The 20,279-nt window shown below is 37.2% G+C and overlaps 1 protein-coding gene across 4 annotated transcripts in view; it reads left to right on the top strand.

Annotated features, from left to right (window-relative positions):
• FAF1 (Fas associated factor 1) overlaps window positions 1-20,279 on the top strand; it is a 495,227-nt gene that overhangs the window by 445,926 nt on the left and 29,022 nt on the right. For all 4 annotated transcript variants that reach the window (XM_021922862.2, XM_031668481.1, XM_021922837.2 and 1 more), the window contains 3 exons: window positions 1,065-1,145; window positions 2,204-2,281; window positions 16,421-16,636. In XM_021922862.2, the coding sequence (XP_021778554.2) occupies window positions 1,065-1,145; window positions 2,204-2,281; window positions 16,421-16,636 (375 nt within the window). The remainder of the gene's footprint in view (window positions 1-1,064; window positions 1,146-2,203; window positions 2,282-16,420; window positions 16,637-20,279) is intronic.

The raw sequence follows: 20,279 nt of genomic DNA, 5'->3' as shown, positions 1-20,279 counted from the left end.
AGAATTAATTGAATTATCGGAACTAGAAAATGTATTAGGCTTCAGGAATAAGGCCAGTCTTGATTAGGTATTTCACCTAAGAGAATGCTGAGCATATATTCAGCCTTGAGTAAGCATATATTGGGGAGACAAAAAGTGAGAAATTAGCTATGAAATTTCCAGTTTTATAGGTCACAAATATTGGTGACTTTATATGGTTCTGCCTAATAAATAAATGACCAAAAAGGGAACCTACACCCTAGTGTGGACAGGTGTAGGTATTTATTATTAAAGTTAAGTATATATGTATATATTGTCTATACTTCTGACTATAACAGATGAGAAATTCTGTTCATGAATTAACTTTTAATTTTAAATGAATTCGTGATTTAAATATGGGCAGATGGTATAATCACTTCAGAAGCTAAAAATATTCTAAGAGATTTTCAACTTAGATAACTTTTGTTATTCACACTTCATGAGTGTGAATGTAATGGGGAAATACTTAACTGGTAACCAGAGCTTTAGTGGTGTGGTGTGGTGTGGTATGGAATGAGGTTAACCAGAGTATTTTGCTTTCGGCCTCTTTCTACACTGATCCAGGGATTACTTCCTAGTCTTTGTTCTCCCTCTCAGTCCTTAGTTCCAATACTGACAGTCTCCAAGTTTATCTCAGAAAAATCAGGAGAAAGGGAGAAGAGAACTAATAATGAAAATGAACTAAGTGCCAGGTCCTTTGCTAGATAGTTTATATATTATTGCACTTAATTCTCACAGTGACCCTGTAAGACAAATACTATTTCTGTTTTGCAAGTGAGGAGACTGAGACCTGGAGAAGTTAAATAACTTATACAAAGTCACACAGTTTATAGAGTTAGGATTCAAATATTCTTATTTCCACTATGTACCATGCTGCTCATCTTACTGTTTGTTTGCTTATTTATGTCCTATACACTTTAAAAGTCTCTTATTTAATTGTAAGTTCATATAGGAGTAAAAAAAGAGGATTACCATTAGTTTTTTTCTCTTTTTTTCAAAAAAAAAGTAGTAATATGTCAAAAAATGCTTCAATCTTTTTCTTTAAGGATGAACGTGAAGCCAGAGAAAATGTGAAGAGAGAGCAAGATGAGGCCTATCGCCTTTCACTTGAGGCTGACAGAGCAAAGGTAGGCTTGGTCAGGTACTTCTGGGATAAATAACTCAATTGTTCATTATTTAAATGCCAACCCTTTATCACTTTGATCCCTAAAAATATTGGGTTTGCAATAGAGAAAGCTAGATTTAGTTAACAGAAAGAATATAATCCTATCCACGGTTATTAAAGCATGGTTCATTTTGACAAAAATAAAGTTTGTTTCATGAAAAATGAAAACAAAGATGAACCTAGTATCTATTTCATTTGTTTTTTAGTTGGTCTATGATAGAACCCAGCAATTTTTAGAAAGCTCTTTAGGTGATTCTCATGTGTAGTCAGGGTTGGGAACTATTGATTTATTGAATACTTCTTAAGTACCTGCTTTTGTGTTGAGCTTTGAAGGAGAGGTGAATGAATAGGCCACAGTTTCTGCTCTCAAAGGAAGTTTCACAATGTGGTAGAGTTGATTAAGTAAAGAACACAAGTAGCTGTAATATAAGCCAAGAATCCTAAGTGTCATAAGGGAAGCACTGAGTTCTGTGAGAGTTCAGTGAGTAGGAGTTTCAGTGGAAACTTTTTTCCAGGTTTTATTTTTTTTGGAGAGCCAGGGAATACTGGGAATGTTTCAAAGAGGAGATGGTATATGTGAACTGGACAGAAAAAGAGCAGTAGGAGGGAAGAGGAAGCAATATAAGCTAGCATCAAGGGTCCAGAATGCATGGAAAATGGATAGAGGCTGATTAAATAGCTTTAGATTTGGGTACAGGGCAGATAGGAAAGGCCAGAAAGGAAGACCAAAGGATGTCCTGAAGGATCTTGAATGCCACTTTACTCAGAGCTATCAAAGGTGTTTGAATAGGAACCTAACATTATCAGAGACCTATGCTTTGTTTTTGCTTTCCATTCTTGTAGAAAGAGACGTTTCTATTACCACAATATACCTCTGAGTCATGTTGACAATGAGCCTTTGAATGTAACTTACTTTTTCTTTCTTTCCTCTTTTCTTCTTTCTCTTTCCTTATTTCTCTCTTTCTTTCTTTGTAAACAAGTTTGTGTTAAGTGCTTGTTTCTTTTCTGTTTTATCAACAGAGGGAAGCTCATGAGAGAGAGATGGCAGAACAGTTTCGTTTGGAGCAGATTCGCAAAGAACAAGAAGAGGAACGTGAGGTGGGGCATAATTTTAAGAAAAGTTATTCAAAAGTGGGTTGTATTTCCACTGTATTTGATACTGAAGCGTTAATATTTCTTTCTTTCTTTTTTTTTTTTTTTTTGAGATGAAGTCTTCGCTCTGGCACCCAGGCTGAAGTGCAGGGGCACCATCTCGGCTCACTGTAGCCTCCGCCTCCCAGGTTCAAGTGATTCTCCCACCTCAGCCACCCAAGTAACTGGGTTTACAGGCGCCCACCACCATGCCTGGCTAATTTTTGTATTTTTAGTAGAGACAGGATTTCACCATGTTGGCCAGGCTGGTCTCAAACTCGTGACCTGAAGTGATCCGCCCGCCTTGGATTTCCAAAGTGCTGGCATTAGAGACGTGAGCCACTGCGCCCAGCTGCGAAACTGTTAATATTTCTTACAACTTATTTCTCTCTACTTTTCCTAGACTCATTTTAGTATGGAAGACCTAACATTTTCTTAATCATTCCTGATCTGTTGTATGGAACTCTTAGAAAACTTGATCTTGTACTAGATTCATGATTTTCTATAATCTTCCCCTTTTGTTGCCAACAGATATTTGTTGACAAATATTTCTCATCCTTCCTAAGTGTTGTTTCACCCTAAGAATAGAAATATTATATCTCTATTCCCTTTCACAGGCCTCACTTTACCCACCAAAAGATACTGTGAGTTACTTTCGTAACATTTTGCTTTTAGCCCCCAAATGTGGGAAATTCACTTAGCTTCATAGATTTTCTGAGTTCATGTCATGTCCATAGCAATATAGAGGATTTTTCATTCACTCATTTTGCAAACATTTTTGGGATATGTACTATGTGCCCCAAATCTGTTAGGGAACAGTGATGCAGACATGGATCCTGCCCTCCAGAAGTTCCTACTCTTATAAAAATAGAATTATAATACTATATGTAAACATTATTATAGAGGTATGCCTAAGGTACAGTAGGCACAAACAGAATGGGGGTCGAATGACTTCTCAGGCTGGCTTCGTAGAAAAGAACATTCAGAACTTTTTTTTAGATGTAGGATTAATGGCAAGATTGACTTATAAAAAGAGGAAGCCATCTAACAAGCAATGGAAAGGCCTGAAGGGCCCTAACTGGGGTTGAGGAAAACTCTGTTAGTTACTACTGTCAGTCAAAGTATGCCACCACTTTCACTTGTTTAACAAATGTTTTTTGAAGAAGACCTGTGCTGAGCACTGCAAGGGAAACAGGATAATAAAATGTTTTCTGCCTATAAGAAGATATTACATCTTAGAGGGAAAATACAGGCTGTCTAGGAGTAACAGGAAATGAAGAAAAAATGTGCTAAATGACATAGAAATAAAAGCAAAATACTTAGACAGTTCAAGGCCAAAGGAAAAATTTTTTACAGCTGAGATAATCAGACAATGTACAGAAGAAGTAATATTGGAGTCAGGTCTTGAAAGATATGTGAAACTTAACTGTTCAGAAATCAAAGTTTATTCATGTCAAAACTCTTTTTTTTTTTTTTTTTTTGAGACGGAGTCTCGCTGTGTCTCCCAGGCTGGAGTGCAGTGGCGTGATCTCGGCTCACTGCAAGCTCCGCCTCCCTGGTTCACGCCATTCTCCCGCCTCAGCCTCCCAAGTAGCTGGGACTACAGGCACCCGCCACCGTGCCCGGCTAATTTTTTGTATTTTTAGTAGAGACGGAGTTTCACCATGTTAGCCAGGATAGTCTCGATCTCCTGACCTCGTGATCCACCCGCCTCGGCCTCCCAAAGTGCTGGGATTACAGGCTTGAGCCACCGCGCCCGGCCTCATGTCAAAACTCTTATGAGTATGTATCACATACATACAAGATATTGTGCCTGACAAACCCTAGTCTCTGTACTCTGAGGACTATCAATAATGGAAGGTAAAAAATATTTTGTTGAGTGTCTTCTGTGTACTAAGTAATCTGCTAGCTGCTTTACATATGCTTATCAATTAACCATTAAAACAAGCTACAGGGTTAGAGATTTATCTTTATAAGTGAGAAAACTGAAGTTCATTGAGGAGTTACATGTACAGAAATGAGAACAGCTGAGATTCTCATCCAGGACTTTATGACTATAAAGCTCTTTCTCATACTCCATTCCAGTACAAAGCCATATATCATTGTGTCTATAGGAGTCATATATGCCAAGTTTCACAGAAGTTTAGATAAGGGAGAGATTAGCCACTATCCTTTTAAGCTATTTCAAGCAATATAGTTTAGGATTCTTGCTGCTTTATGCTGTTGTTCACACATGCACACTCTTGCTCTGTGTGTGTTTGTGTGTGTGTATCTGTGTATTAGTATATCGTCACCCATACTGGCTTGCCAGAATGTCAAGGGTACCCAATTAACTCAATGTTCTGGATCTAGAGCTTGGCAGCATATGTAATTTCATCTGATGATTTACCTAATTTACCATGAGGTGAAACTTTCTCTCTTTCTAAATGTAGATAAAGTCCATCATCTTACAGAAGACCCTGTCAACACCTTTTTGCATAATTCAATATATATATTCCAGCTGTTAACATGTGAGAGGTTGGGGTACAGTGGGAGAGAGGACAGGTTATATTTTGCACCTAGTCATTACTTAAATTTTTCTATTGATATGCTCCCATAAAAGGCAAGTTTGGATAATACTATGCACTCTATTCTCCCTCAGCCAAGTGTCACAAAGGCTCTTATAAATCCCAGCATTAAGAAACGGTTTATTTTCATTTAGTCCAATCTTGTCTAAACTTATTTGCCCCTTTTCTTAATGGAACAACAATTAACATATCATGGCATCCTAGTGTATCACAAACCACTGTTTGGGAAAAGCTGGTATTGTGCAACCTCTGAAGAAACTAAGACCCAGAAAGATTATATGGTTTACCTATGGTCACCAAACTGGTTGAACACATAATCTGGATCAGAAACCAGGTCACCTGACTTTTCACAGCAACACTACCTGTCTTCTAACTGGAAATCCTAACCCATATAATTACATTGAAAAACAAGAGTACTTTTATTGTTTTGATTATCTTCAATATTCTAAGATCCTTTAGAAAAAAAGAAGTATTCAACAGTCAAATCACCTTGATTGCAGGGAAATTCCTTAATGGTTAGCCTCATTTTGCTGTGCAATAACTGTTGGAGTGAAATAAAAAATCTAGAAAAGCATATTGATCTGGTCATTGGCCCTAATAAGGTGAAAGGCTATTCTGAAGGAAAAACAAACAACAGCAAAGATCTCCCCCGTTTTATTAATTTATATATGTACTTATTCTTTCCAAAATCAGCTTCAAGAAACTTACATGATGAATACATGCAATTAAAAGGGATTAAGAAAGAATAGATATAGAAATAAAGGAAAAGGACAAAGGAAGATAATGCCAAAGATAAGACTTAACATGTTGACAACAGATAATCTAGCATAGGTACCAAATCCATGTGATAGGGTGCTGTACGTTTGTTCCACATGTACCATAAAATCTGTTCTATACTTATCTTGGGCCAAAACAAAGGAAAATATGATAGTTTACAAGTTTTACTTTGTGCATAACATCAGATCTAAAGGCTAGTTTCTCAGAAAGTTTCCACATTTTCTAGCACTGAGATTTTAGAGCAACGTTTCCTGTATTCCTATTCAAGAGTAAGCTGTGCAATGTGGTGAATACAAATCCCAACTATATCTAATAGCTACTGTGACAATGGCAAGTTATGTATGACAGCACCTTAAAACTTTTTAAATGTCATAAGGCTAAAGCACAATATAGTAAAATCATCCCTGCAAAGTCCCAAATAATACATTTTTTCTGATTAAGGGATGGACTTTATAGTAACTAGAGAAATGTGTGAACTATCTATACTCCAAGAAAGCCTTCCCGAGTACTACTTTTTTCTATGGAGTTTTTGGTAAGCAGAGAAATTTTCAGCTAAGGTTTTTGACTCTCAGATCTTTTATTCACTCAATATTTAGCAAATATTTAGTTAATCTCCTTCTGTGTGCAAATTATTAAATCAGGTGCTGTGGACATTATGCTATAGGTGTGAGGCATAGTCCAGCCCTCAAGGAGTTTTCATTTCACCTTCACAACCACTCTACAAAATTGGTAATATGGTTTGGCTCCGTGTCCCCACCCAAATCTCATGTTAAATTGTAATCCCCACATGTTGAAGGAAAGGCCTGGTGGCAAGTGATTGGATCATGGGATGCTCTTTCCCCTTGCTGTTCTCATGATAGAGTTCTCACAAGAGCTGATGGTTTAAAAATGTGGTACTTCCTCCATTGCTCTCTGTCTCTCTCCCCTGCCACCATGTGAAGAAGGTCGTTGCTTCCCCTTCATCTTCCACCGTGATTGTAAGTTTCTTGAGGCCTCCCAGTCATCCTTCCTGTTAAGCCTGTGAGTCAGTTAAACCTCTTTTCTTCATAAATTACGCAGTCTCAAGTCAGTTTTTTGGTTTTTGGTTTTTGTTTTTTTGTTTTTTTGTTTTTTTTTTTTTGAGACTGAGTCTCGCTTTGTCGCCCAGGCTGGGGATGCAATGGCGCAGTAGCACAATCTCGGCTCACTGCAACCTATGCCTCCTGGGTTCAAGTGATTCCCCTGCCTCAGCCTCCTAAGTAGCTGGGATTACAGGCACCTGCCATCATGCCTGGCTAATTTTTTGTATTTTTAGTAGGGAGAGAGTTTCACCATGTTAGCCAGGATGGTCTTGATCTCCTGACCTCATGATCTGCCTGCCTCGGCCTCCCAAAGTGCTGGGATTACAGGCGTGAGCCACCGCGCCCAGTCTCAGGTAGTTCTTTATAGCAGTGTGCAAACAGACTGATACAATTGGTGAGGATTATTACTGTTTTACAGAAGATGAGAGTAAGATCATAGCAGGATTTAAAAGCCTATTTTTAGCCAAACACAGTGGCACACACCTGTAATCCCAGCTACTTGGGAGGCTGAGGTGGGAGGATCAGTTGAGCCCAGGAGTTGAAGGCCAGCCAGAGCAACATGGCAAGACCCTGTCTGTATTTTAAAAAATAAATAAATAAAAGTAAATAATAGTAATTTAGAAAGATATTTTTAAGCCTACCTTAAAATTTTTACTTAACATAAGCCTGATGAAAGCAGAACCAGAGCTTCTATCCAGTATTCATTCTACTTATCACTCCATATTCAAAGAATGAAGTTGGGACCGTAAACTGGTTATTAAGGTAAAACTGCTCTTTATAATTTGTATTTTTATCTTATGTAAGTTGCTTTTGTCCACACTGGGCCATAATAATAGTCATCCCTGTCATCATCATCATTGGCATCATCACCACTATCTATTGCACAATTAATATGTGCTAAACTCAGTGGTGATCACTTTATAGGCATTAATTATCTTACTGAATTTTTACAATTCAATAAGGTAGGTGCCAATACATAAATATACCTTATTATAATTATGGAGACTATATATCCACAATTTCTTCAATAGTTCCAGTTTGAAGTGTTCCGTTGTTCTCATGAACCATTAAAACAGACCAGAAATTCTAGCTTCATGGTGTCCAAATCACAGGGTACAGGCTGTTCTTTATATCCAGAAGCAACCAAAAGTCATCTATCTGAATTTTGATTTAGGAAATACGATCATTTGCCTTATTTACTTTATCCAGAAATGAGGTCATAATAGTAGTAAGCTATCCATACTCTCCAGGTTGCCAGGAGCAGAGATTGACTGCAGAATCGGGTCAAATCAACTGTCCCTATATGGGATCCATTCTACTCCTTTGTTGATCTCATCCAGTATTATGACTATTATATTGACTATATTATATTCTATACGTTTGACTCCCAGATTTGTATTTCCAGCTTCTTCCTTTCCTGAACTCCAGACTTGAATATCTAGCTACTGGCCCATCATGTCTACTTAGATGTCTCATATGCATCAGAAACTTAATATGTTTTAAATTGCACAACTGATCCTACCCTCCCCACCCAAACCTGCTCTTTCTACAATCTTCCCTATCTCAATAAATGGAAAATCTTTCCAGTTGTTAGAGCCACAAACCTTGGAATTATCCTTGACTTCTCTCATTTACATCCATATTTAATGAGCAAATCCTGTGGGCTCTGCAAATATATGCAAAATTTAAATGTTTAACTCCACCACTATCACCCTCATCTAAGCCACCGTTGTCTGTTACCTGGATTACTTTGGTAGCCTCCCACCTTGATTCCATGTCTCCATTTTTGCCTTTCCTATAGTCTTAATAAATCCTTTAAAAATCATTTGTCACATCACATCACTTCAAAAACTCGCAGTGGCTTACATCTCAAAATAAAACCTGAATTCTTATAGTAATTCTAATCAAATATCTACAAGATTGTAGAGATTGACAAACTGATTCTTAAATTTATATGAAAGAGCAATAGAACTGGAATAGTCTAAACAGTTTTGAAAAAGAAAACAAAGTTGGACATCACCAGAGTGCAAGACTTACTGTAATCAAGACATAGCTGTATTTACAAAAAAATGGACCCATGAGTCAGTGGAGTCCAGAAATAGACCTACACATATATGGTCAATTGATTTTCAACAGAGATACAAAGGCAATTCAATGGAGGAAGGATAGTCTTTTCAACACTTGATGCTGCAACAATTGGATATTCATATCCAAAAAAATCCCATAGAAAACCAGTTTTAAAACACTTCAATTCATATTTTGCATCACAAGCAAAAATTAATTCAAAATCGGTAATAGACATAAATGTAAAATCTAAAACTATTCAAGTCCCAGAAGAAAACATTGGAGAGAATCTTCATGACCTTGAGTTAGGCAAAGATTTCTTAAATCTGATACCAAAGACACAACCTATAAAATAACAAATATCTAAATTAGAAACTTCTACTATTTGTAAAATACTGCTAGAAAATTGAAAAAAACAAGCCATAGACAGGAGAAAATCATATATCTAATGTCCAGAATACATAAAGAACTCTCAAAACTTAGTAATAAGAAAGCAACCCAAGTATTAAAATGGGCAAAATATTTGAAAGACACTTAATCAAAGAAAATATACAGTGCATCAAAATATGCTCAACATTTTTAGCCATTAGGGAGATACAAATTAAAACCACAATATATGTACACCTTTTAGAAAGCTTTTTAAAAGAAAAAGGGAAAATACCAAGTACTGGCAAAGATGAAGAGCAGCTGAACTCTTATACATTAATGATGGGAATGCTAAATAGTACATCCACTTTGGAAATTAGCATGAAACTTTCTTGTAAAGTTAAATATATATATACCCTATGACCCAGCAGTCACACTCCTAGGTATGTATTTACACAAGTGAAATGAAAGTAACAGTAAACTGCTTTCACACAAAGCAGTTTACATTCATACAAAAATATGTATGAAAATGTTTATGGCAGCTTTATTTGTAGTCACGTAAACCTGGAAACAGCTCAGGTGTCCCTCAACTGGAGAAGGGATCATCAAACTGTGTGTGTATCTATACAATGGAATACTACTCAGCAATAAATAGTAACAAACTACTGATATATTCAACAACATGGATGAATCTCAAATATCTTATGCTAAGTGAAGGAAGTCATTCATATAACATTTATGGTTATATTTATATAACATTCTGGAAAAGACAAAACTAGGGTCAGAATAAAGGTTAGAGGTTAGGAACTAGGGATGAAAAAATTTGAGAGAGGTAACAGAACTCTTTTTTGTTGGTGATGGTAGTTATGCAAATATATGAAAGGATAGAGTTTACTGTATATAAATTATACCTTAATTTTAAAATAGGAAAATAATTATTAATTGTCCTTCCCAAAGCCATAGATGATCTAATCACCCCTCTCTTTTATTTCCACTGTAACTTTAACTCCTACCCCTGTCCCCTTGCTCATTCCGTTCCAGCCATATTGGCTGCCTTGCTATTCTTCAATCAAGCCAGGCACCTGGGCCTTGTTACTTACTGTGACTCCTGCGTATAATATACTTCTTTTAGATCTAAATATCCATGTGGCACCCTCTTTCCTTTAGACCTTTGCTTACTGAGGTTTACAGTATTTAAATGTTTACCCTTCCCCCTACCTTCTGCCAGCATTCCCTGCACTCCCTCCATAGCACTCATCACTTTGTGAAAAATGATATACAGTCTTGTATCACCTAAGGATGGGGAAATGTGTCATTGGCAATTCCGTTGATGTGCGAACATCCTAGACATTACTTACACAAACATAGATAGTATAGCCTGCTACACACCTAGGCTATATGGTATAACCTGTTGCTCCTAGGTTACAAACCTGTGCAGCATGTTACTGTATTGAATACTGCAGGCAACTGTAATACAATGGTAAGTGTTTGTATATCTAAACATAGAACAGGCACAATAAAAAGGATAAAAAGGTACAGTACAAAGGATAAAAAATGGTGCACCTGTGTAGGGTACTTACCGTGAATGGAGCTTGCAAGACCGAAGTTGCTCTGGGTGAGTCAGTGAGCAAGTGGTGAGTGAATATGAAGGCCTAAGACATTATACTACAGCAGACTTTATAATCACTGTACACTTAGGCCACACTAGGTTTACTTATTTTCTTTTTTCAGCAATGAATTAACCTTAGCTTACTATAACCCTTTTACTTTATGTAAACTTAATTTTTTTTAACTTTCTGATTATTTTGTAATAACAGCTTAAAACACATATTGTACAGCTATCCAAAATTTTTCTTTCTTTATATCCTTATATATGTTTTTCTCTATTAAAAATTTTTCCTTCTTTTTAAACTTTTTATTAAAAACTAAGATACATGCACGTTAGGCTAGGCCTACACAGGGTCTAGATCGTCAATATCATTGTCTTCCATATTCACATCTTGTCCACTGGAAGGTCTTTGGGGCAGTAACACACATGGAGCTGTCATCTCTTATAACAATGCTTTCTTCTGTAATACCTTCTGAAGGACCTGCCTGGGGTTGTTTTATGGCTAACTTTTCTAAAAAATACATAGAAGGAGTATACCCTAAAATAACGATTGAAAGTATAGTGCACTAAATACTAGGCAATAGGAATTTTTCAGCTCCATTATAATCTTATGAGACCTCCATGGTATATACAGTCCATTGTTGACTGAAAAGTCCTTATGTGGCACATACTGTCTCTTCCTATGTGTGTCTTTGTTGTCTTTATCCCTACCCTACTAGGATGTAGGCTCCATTTAGGCAGAATTTTTTATCTATTTGTTCACTGCTATTTTCCTATCATTTAGAACAATGCCTGACTCATAGAAGATGCTCAGTAAGAATTCATGGAATTAATGAATGTTAGCTTTAGCCTGTTTAACACTGTGCCTCAGCCAGCTATAAACTGTTATTTGTACATACTCATAGAAGCCTAGAGGTTATGTGTGTGTATGTATTTATGTATACATCTGTGTGTGTATAAAAGTAAATTAAGGCAGTCTTTGATTCTTATTGTAAGAGACTATTATGTGTATTATTCTTTCTGTTTAAAAAATGTAACCGTGTAGCGACAGTCTTTTGTGGGTGCCTATTTTAGCTGCCTAATTTCACTTCAAAAAATAGCGCCATTTCTCATCCCTCAGATATGAATGCTTTAAATAGTCACATATTTTTAGTAGAAAAAGAAGTCCCAGATTAGTTCATATTTCTAACTTATACCAGGTTTCCTTGTTTTATTGCAAACCAAAAATAATGCAAATAAACTATATTTGTTGAGCAAATCAAACTGAAGTTTAACACTGTTGTTTACTATGACTCGTTTGAGTGTAGGTGTCCTTTATGTTGTTGTTTTACAACAGTGTTTGCTTACAGGAGGCCCTAGCTCTTAGCCAGTATGTTTGAAACTGAACTACTGATATATTTTTGTTCTTTTTTTGCCAGTAGAACTGTTGGATATTCAAATCTCAAGGTTGCTGATTTGCCTCATATCTCTTCATTGTTTTCCACGTTGGTCCATTGGTGTGGGATATATGAGGTCTGTTTTCTTTCTGGGGAAAAGCCCTGGAGACTGTATACATTGAGGAGCAGACATTGTCTGTACAATGAATGGAGTAATGAGCTACTGTTGTTTATTCTTCTGTAATATAATTGGTTGAATTCAGACAATAGTGTAGCATCTGTTGTTATACTATGCAGGGAAATGTCAAAACAGAAAGCAAGCAGACAGGTGGATTAAAGGGAGAGAATGAGGGAAAACCAAGAAATATCACATTAAGTTTTGATTTAAAGTAGGTGAAAAGGAATAATCATGACAAAAATGATAGCACCAAAAACTGTCATATGTTGATCACTGTATTACGTATAGCATGAGGATCAATGCTCAGCATTTGTCACTGAGTGCCGACCAAGTGTCAGCATTTGCTAAGTGGCGTCAGGGACAGGGCCAAGATGGCCGATTAGAAGCAGAGGCTCCCATCAAAAAGAACCATAATTAGCGTGTGAATCCTGCATCAGCAACCAAAGTATTCAGATTCTCTCATCAGAACTGACTAGGCAGCTGGCGTTATCCACGGAGAGGAAGGAAGAGCAGTGTGGTGTGGCAGCCCACCTAAAAACATTCTGCATCTTACGGAAGGATGCTGTGAGGAAGATGTTATTGGCTCTGTTTCTATGAGGAAACTGAAATTCATAAAGACTGTGATTTGCCTAATTCCCAGGATTTGAATGCATGTCTGCCATACCCCAAAACCTATGTTTCTAACCATAACATTGCATTTAATTAAAAATTTTTAAACTGCACTGTCAGAAGTCAGAATACTGACTTTAAGGGGAAGTAGTTCCCAGGAAAGGGTATGCTTCTGAGATACTTGATCAGCATTCTGGTTTTACAGATATGTTGACTTTGAAACTTTATCAAGTTGTACACTTAAGATTTGTGTACTTTTTCATATGTGTGGTATACTTTAATAAAAACTTTAAAACAATTACAAAATACATGACTTTGAACAGAAAGGATAAAGCTTTATTCAATACAACACTGACTCAAATTTTGAAAAAAGTTTCAAATATACTTATATAAAATATGCCTGAAAAATTAAGGAAGAGTATCTGGGCGATGAAAAAGTTTTGAAAATAAATAGTAGTGATGGTTGTACAACATTGTGAATTTATTTAATGCCACTGAATTGTACACTTAATGGTTAAAATATTTTAAAAATTAGTGGACATAAACAATCTTGGTGATGGCTATCTTAATGGTGAATCTACAGATTAGTTTTAATGTTTTTCTTTTAATCTATTTTTGCAATGAATTTATATTACTTTTGTAATTGGGAAAAATGTTTTATAATCTCAAAGATATGCTTGTAAAGAACCACCATTGTGGCTGGGCGCAGTGGTTCACACCTGTAATCCCAGCACTTTGGGAGGCCTAGGCAGATGCATCACTTGAGGTCAGGAGTTTGAGATCAGCCTGGCCAGCATGGCAAAACCCCATCGCTACTAAAAATACAAAAATTAGCCAGGTGTGGTGGCATGCGCCTGTAATCCCAGCTACTCAGGAGGCTGAGGTGGGAGAATCGCTTGAACCTGGGAGATGGAGGTTGCAGAGAGCCGAGATAAACTCCAGCCTAGGTGACAGAGCGAGACTCCATCTCAAAAAAAAGAACCACCACTGTTAACTGAGAAATGGATGATCCCATTAACAGTTTAGAAAATGTATATAACTCTAATCCACAGAGGTTTATGCTTAAAAGCAACTCATGGTTTCCCTTTAAGGGACACATGTGGAAAATTAATCTGAACAGTTAATGCAAGGAGGAATCATACCTCAGAGAAAGGAGAAGTAAGATGTTTAATTCTTAGTTACTAAAAGTAGAGGCTATGAGATTCACATTCTTCTAGCATTTATTGAACACCTACTGTATGCCTATAATCATACTAAGCACTTTCACCTACATTATTTCAGTTAGCATGTCAGTTTATTCCTTCCCTTCCAAGGGCATATTGAGCATCTACTTTATACTATGCACTATATTTGGAATAAGAAGTAATACATGCTCCCATGCTATTATGGAGCTTGCAGGCTAGTAAGAAGGCCAGGCATTAAATAAATAACTATGGTACTATATAGTGAATGCTGTAATTGGCATATCAACTAGCATTTTATTTTGATATACACAGGTTAATCCATTCATTTGGTTACTAATATATGATAATGTTACTGAAATAGTTTAATAGTTGGAACTATTCGGCTGAAACTCATTGCTGTCACAGAACACCAATATCAGGTAAACTGCCACTCATGCTGTCAGAAAAAAGGGCAAAAGTGACTGAAAAAAAAGCAAAAATATATTTTTAACTGTATTTCTTATGTCTCCATTTCTGGACATCAATTTCCCCACATAAAAAATGAGAGTATTGGGCTGTTTGACAAATGCAGCCCCTTCCAGATCTGATATTCTGTGTAGATCTCTTCCTTATAAGAAAAGCAACTGTCACTGAAGCCTATTATGTGTCAGATGCCATACTGAAAATTTTATATATATTGCCTATATAATTCCCACCTCTCTAATCCCCTATAAGGTAGGTGGTTATTCAGTGCCTCCAGAAGGAAAATAACCTCAGTCATAGGCGAGACTAGCTTTTTCTATACATTGCAGAAATTTTGAATGATTTGAAAAAAATACTTCAGTATTAGAGCCAACCAAATTCACCTGCATGACACAAATTACTTAATTTCTTATCCATACTTGTGTCTGAGCCAACTTTTTCTGTTGGTTATTTTAAACATTTTTTAACAGATAATTTGCATAGGTCAAAATAGGCATATATGCAGAAAACACTAGCTGTCACCTCTTCCACCTTGTTTCCCCTACCCTCTGTAGGTTACCATTTTTGTTTCTTTTTATTTGTGTAAGTATATTACCTCCAAAGAACCAGCTTATTTATTAGCTGACTAGTTTTATATTTCTTGTTTTCCTAAATTATTTATTTATACTTTTATTTTATTATCAGCTTTCCTTCCACTTATTTTATTGGGTTTTTTTTTCACTAGTTTTAAAATTTTTTTTGTACCCAGACACTGATAATTCACTAGCTTTTAAAATCTAATTCTTAATTCACTTATTTTTATTCTTTAATTTATAATGGCATGAGAATGTTAAGGCTATGAATTTCCTCAGAGCACTGCTTTAGATGAATTTCATGGATTCTAACATGAAGTCTTTCTCAGGGTTCTAGACAAAAAAGGTTTTAGTAATTTTTATAGATTCCAATGTTATTAGGGACCTCAGAGACCATCTCCTAATGGAATGTCAGAAATGCGAAACAATGTAATACTAAAACCTGGATTCAAGCCCACGCTAGCTATAAGGCCTTCCAGCAGTTTACTTCACCTGCTTAAGTCAAATGAAGGGTTTGGTCCATCTGTAGGTCCAGAAATCAATGACAAAGATTTGGCCAAATCCCATAGCGAGTTAGTGGCAAAGCCAGAACTAGGACTGTGGTCTTCTTCTACCAATAAACCTGATATTTGAAGTTCTTTCCATGTTTTAAAACTTTTCTTTTATTGTGGCAAAATATATGTACACTAACTTGCCATTCTTAAGTATACAATTCAGTGGCATTAATTGTATTCACAGTATTATCCAACCACCACCACTATTTCCAAAATGTTTTCATCACCCTAAACAGAATTTCCCCATTCCATTTTGACATAAACATAATAATCCAGTATTCTACAAACTCTGCAGTTACATCTACTTGAAAAATGTATTTCTCATATAAATATCTTTCTGTGTGTGTGTGTCTTTTCTGAATGCATCTAATAGCTTTAATTCATACCCTAGAAAGGTATCAATTGGGTATTTGATATGAATGTCTTTGATCACAAATATCTGAGCCCTTCAGTTAAAAAAAATGCTTTTTCTGTGTAGTTTCCTATATATTTAATAATATGTGTCATTAAGGTGGAATTTATTTTAATTACTTGCCTATTGGGCTAATATTAAGAAAATGAAAAATACGTGATTCTATTTTTCAAGCATTAGGCTTGGCTAATAAATGGGGCAGTGACTTTTCTATGAATTTCTAGAAAGCAGCAGCTTTTTCTCTGGTCTCTTCCTCCCCACTCTCCATAGTCCAGTCCTTCCCACATTTTAACACCTGGTTTTTGCTCTCCCTAGGCCATCCGGCTGTCCTTAGAGCAAGCCCTGCCTCCTGAGCCAAAGGAAGAAAATGCTGAGCCTGTGAGCAAACTGCGGATCCGGACCCCCAGTGGCGAGTTCTTGGAGCGGCGTTTCCTGGCCAGCAGCAAGCTCCAGATTGTCTTTGATTTTGTAGCTTCCAAAGGATTTCCATGGGATGAGTACAAGTTACTGAGCACCTTTCCTAGGAGAGATGTAAGTTCCCATACCTATCGCAGGAAGTATATCCCAGTGGGAGATGTGCCATCATTAAAGCTGAACGAAGTAGTTCAAGAAAAGTCCTATGGTGCAGGCAACTACCAGACATCCAGAAGTCCTTCTTTGTTCTGCACACCACTCTGTCCTTAGCCTTTGGAGAAAGTATGGCTTCCCAGGCCAGCAGACATGTGTACCCAGTAGCCTATGTAAGAAATTAGGTACAGATCTTCCTTCCTACCTGTTTTCCCTATTCCATCATTCCAGTCTTTGCCGAGGTCTCATCTGTATTCCTCAAATGAGATATATTCTGTAGACCTCAGAATATACCTGAGAATTGTAAGTTTAACAGCTTAACAGTTAGATATCAGGGTCAACGAATATAGGTTCACTAAGAATGACTCATGCAAAACAGAGAGTATTTTGTGATTTGATAGTCTTACTATACCCTGGGAGGTTACAGAGGGTGACCTGTATTCACTGTGTGCTTGCATTACAGCACAATATTTGATAGTCTCTCATAGTATTCTGGGGCAAAGTAAAGAGATATAGATGTGTTAGATTCATTGCTGATTAAATGGTTGCGTCCAAAAAATGTTAACCACCATTTCCTTGTAGGGAACCAAGAGGCTCTGTATTTAATCTTTTATTACTTACCATATTTATTAGCAACCTACATGAAGACTTTATCAGATTTATAGGTTATGAAAAATAAGATTCAAGAAAATCTTAAAATACTGAAACTTACACAAAATGAAGCTGCAGAAATTTTACAGAAACGTGTAGAAATAGATTCCTTTAGTAGAGGTTATGGTTGAATTAAGCTGAATACACATTAATAACATGTTGTGGCTGCCAACAAAAAAGCTAGCTCCTGTTTTAGAGGTATAATCCCAACCAGAGGTTAACTTAATGGTCCTGTTTAACTCTGCACTAAGATAAACTACCCCTGGGTAATGGGTGCACCAAAATCTCACAGATCACCACTAAAGAACTTACTCATGTAACAAAATACCACCTGTTCCCCAAAAACCTATGGAAATAAAAAATTAAAAAAAAAAAAAACTACCCCTGAAATAGTCTTTAGGCTTCACGCTGAAAAACGAAGCCTGAAGAAATAGGAGCAGGGCTGGTAGGAAGGTGAGGGAGCTGCAAATCGTGTCATTTAAGGAACATTACCTCTAAAGAAGGAAGGACCATGGGAGATGTGATTGTTGTCTTCAGCTACTTGAAGGCATGCCTTGTAAAAGAGGGATCTGATTTTTTGAGGCTCCAGGGGCAGAACTGGGACCAATGAGTTGAAAGTTACATGAGACAAAATTTGGCATAGTGTAACAAAGCATTTTATAAGAAAGGAATATGTTGTGTCGTGAAGTGTTAATTTTCCTATCATTGGAGATTACCAAGTACTACTCTTTTCAGGAATAACAGATATATATGGAGAGGGATTCATCCCTGGTATTCCTGCTTGATATGGGATGGGACTTAGACTTCCTTAGCTCTAAAATATACAGTAAATCTTCTGTGATTCCATTATGATCTAGGCATAGTAACCTAGCATACAAAAACCAAGAATTTCATTAAGGCACATCTGAGTCTCTCACATTGGCTGTCAGGTTTACAGGATAGAGAGAGAAACTAGTAATATCCCCTCTGGGTGGAATGAGGATCTTGCCACTTATTTCTAAGCCCAGGAGACTGTAGTGGAACCCAGGTGCTGACTATTGTTCCTTTTTTCACTGGTCCTGCCTCCTGCTCCAAGGTCATTCCCTTTATTTGTATATAAGGCACACAAACATGCACAAGGGAAAACAGGCCTGCATATGTTCTTACCACACAGCCAAGTATGAAAACTACCTTAACTTCTGTCACTGAAGTTGAACTCTCAGTGTGTGAACATTTAACAAAGAACCAATATCAAAGGGTTCAAGATCAGCCTGGTTCTCATACTTTATGTTCTGTAATGAAAATCTCACCTCAGAGAACTTAAAAAACTTAGGAGCTAAGTTTGCCCTTCCCAACCCTTAGTTTTAAGTCACTCCCTTTCTGAATGGGTCTCGTCTTTAAAAATGGAAGTACTGGAAGAAATAGACTTTCTGCATTTTAAAATTAAACTTTTTCTTTCAAATTATTTTTTAAAGCTTATTACTGACAGGGATGGGGTGAAAATATCTTAAAAGGAGCTAGGCTTTTTGATCACTATTAAGAACCTCTTTCCACGGGGTGAAACTCTGAACTGTGGAAAGTTGCTGTTGAAAGGAAACTGGGGAGATGTGATGTGAAATGCAGAGTGTTCTTGGGCCTGTGACTATCTCCCTGCAGTTGCCAGCATAGTGCTTCATACATAAGCATCAGTAACTGTTGTTGAATGTTAATAAGCTCGGACTCCCCTAATCTCTGGTTCCAGAATGAACAGAGAGGCTGGTCCAAATGAGAACAGATGCTCTAGGCCCACCCAGATTCCAGACTTAAACTAAGAAAGCCCACCCAAGACTCTTTAGGCCTCCTAGAGCCAGGGGTGGGGTGAGAGTTAAAGGCCCTTCATTCTTCTCTGAATTCTCTTTCAAGTCAAATGACTAGTGTTTTTGCAAGGCTATTCTGTAACAGCCATCTGTGTGTCCTAGGATTAGGATCTAATTTGTAAAAGTCATCTTAAATTACAGCCAAACTAAAGACTGTTAAAAAGCGCATCTTAAGGCCTTGCCTTTTTAATAACAAATAATATAAGCCTTAACTCTAGGAGTCTTAATTGTGTCTTCAGCCTTTTCTCCACAAAGCAGAGACTGGTTTCTCAGCAGAGGAACCAGTTAAGTGTTCTTCTGTACCTCCCATGCCTGCCACCCGCCCCCAACCAAAACAATACTTCATGTTAAGAATTCTCAGCTGTCTAACCATTTAGTAAATGTCTGCTGAGCATACTTCCCTGAACTGAACACTGTAGGACAACCAAAATAGCCGCAGACATAGGCCTTCCCCAGAAACGCTGATTCAAGTTGTGGAAGCAATGAGTTACTTGGTTTTGGGGGGTGTGTGTGTGTGTGTGTGTGTGTGTGTGTGTGTATGTGTGTGTGTATGTTTTCCCCAATTTTGCTAATAACAGTTACCAAGAGAAGGAGTAGTATTTATTTCCAGAGCTCTACCTCTTGGACATGTTAGAGCCGTGTGAACATCAGTGGTCCATTTGCCTTACTTGGACATTGCCTTGGAAATGAGGTAGTTGAGTCCTAAAAGCTGTATAATGATATTCACCCTACTACTCCTCCTATAGGCCAACTCCTGTCTCTGAGTTAGAGTAAGGGACTGCTGCCAGCTCCCCCAGCTCCCCTCCAGACCTACAGTAGCCCAGACATAGGCCCTTCCCAGAAAAGCTGATTATCACTCATGCCACTTGGTAAGAGGTTGTCAGTATCCCCCAGCCTTCCTCTTCTGTGCCACTTCCTTATCTTCCCTTTTCTCTCCTCCTTCCTTTTCTACCCCTTCCCTTTTTTCCAATCCTATTTTACCTGTTTTATCTTCTCCCCCATCTTTCCATTCTTCTCTTCTCCTTATTTCTTTATCCCACAACTCTTCTTTCTGCCTCCTCTTTTTCTATTTTTTGCCTACCCATATCCACATCCCTCAGAGGAGCTCTATCTACGATTGG

The sequence above is a fragment of the Papio anubis genome, chromosome 1 (genome assembly GCF_008728515.1).
Source record: "Papio anubis isolate 15944 chromosome 1, Panubis1.0, whole genome shotgun sequence".
NCBI classification, from domain to species: domain Eukaryota; kingdom Metazoa; phylum Chordata; class Mammalia; order Primates; family Cercopithecidae; genus Papio; species Papio anubis.
Note: the sequence above shows the minus strand (reverse complement) of the source record. Positions and strands in the feature narration are given on the sequence as shown.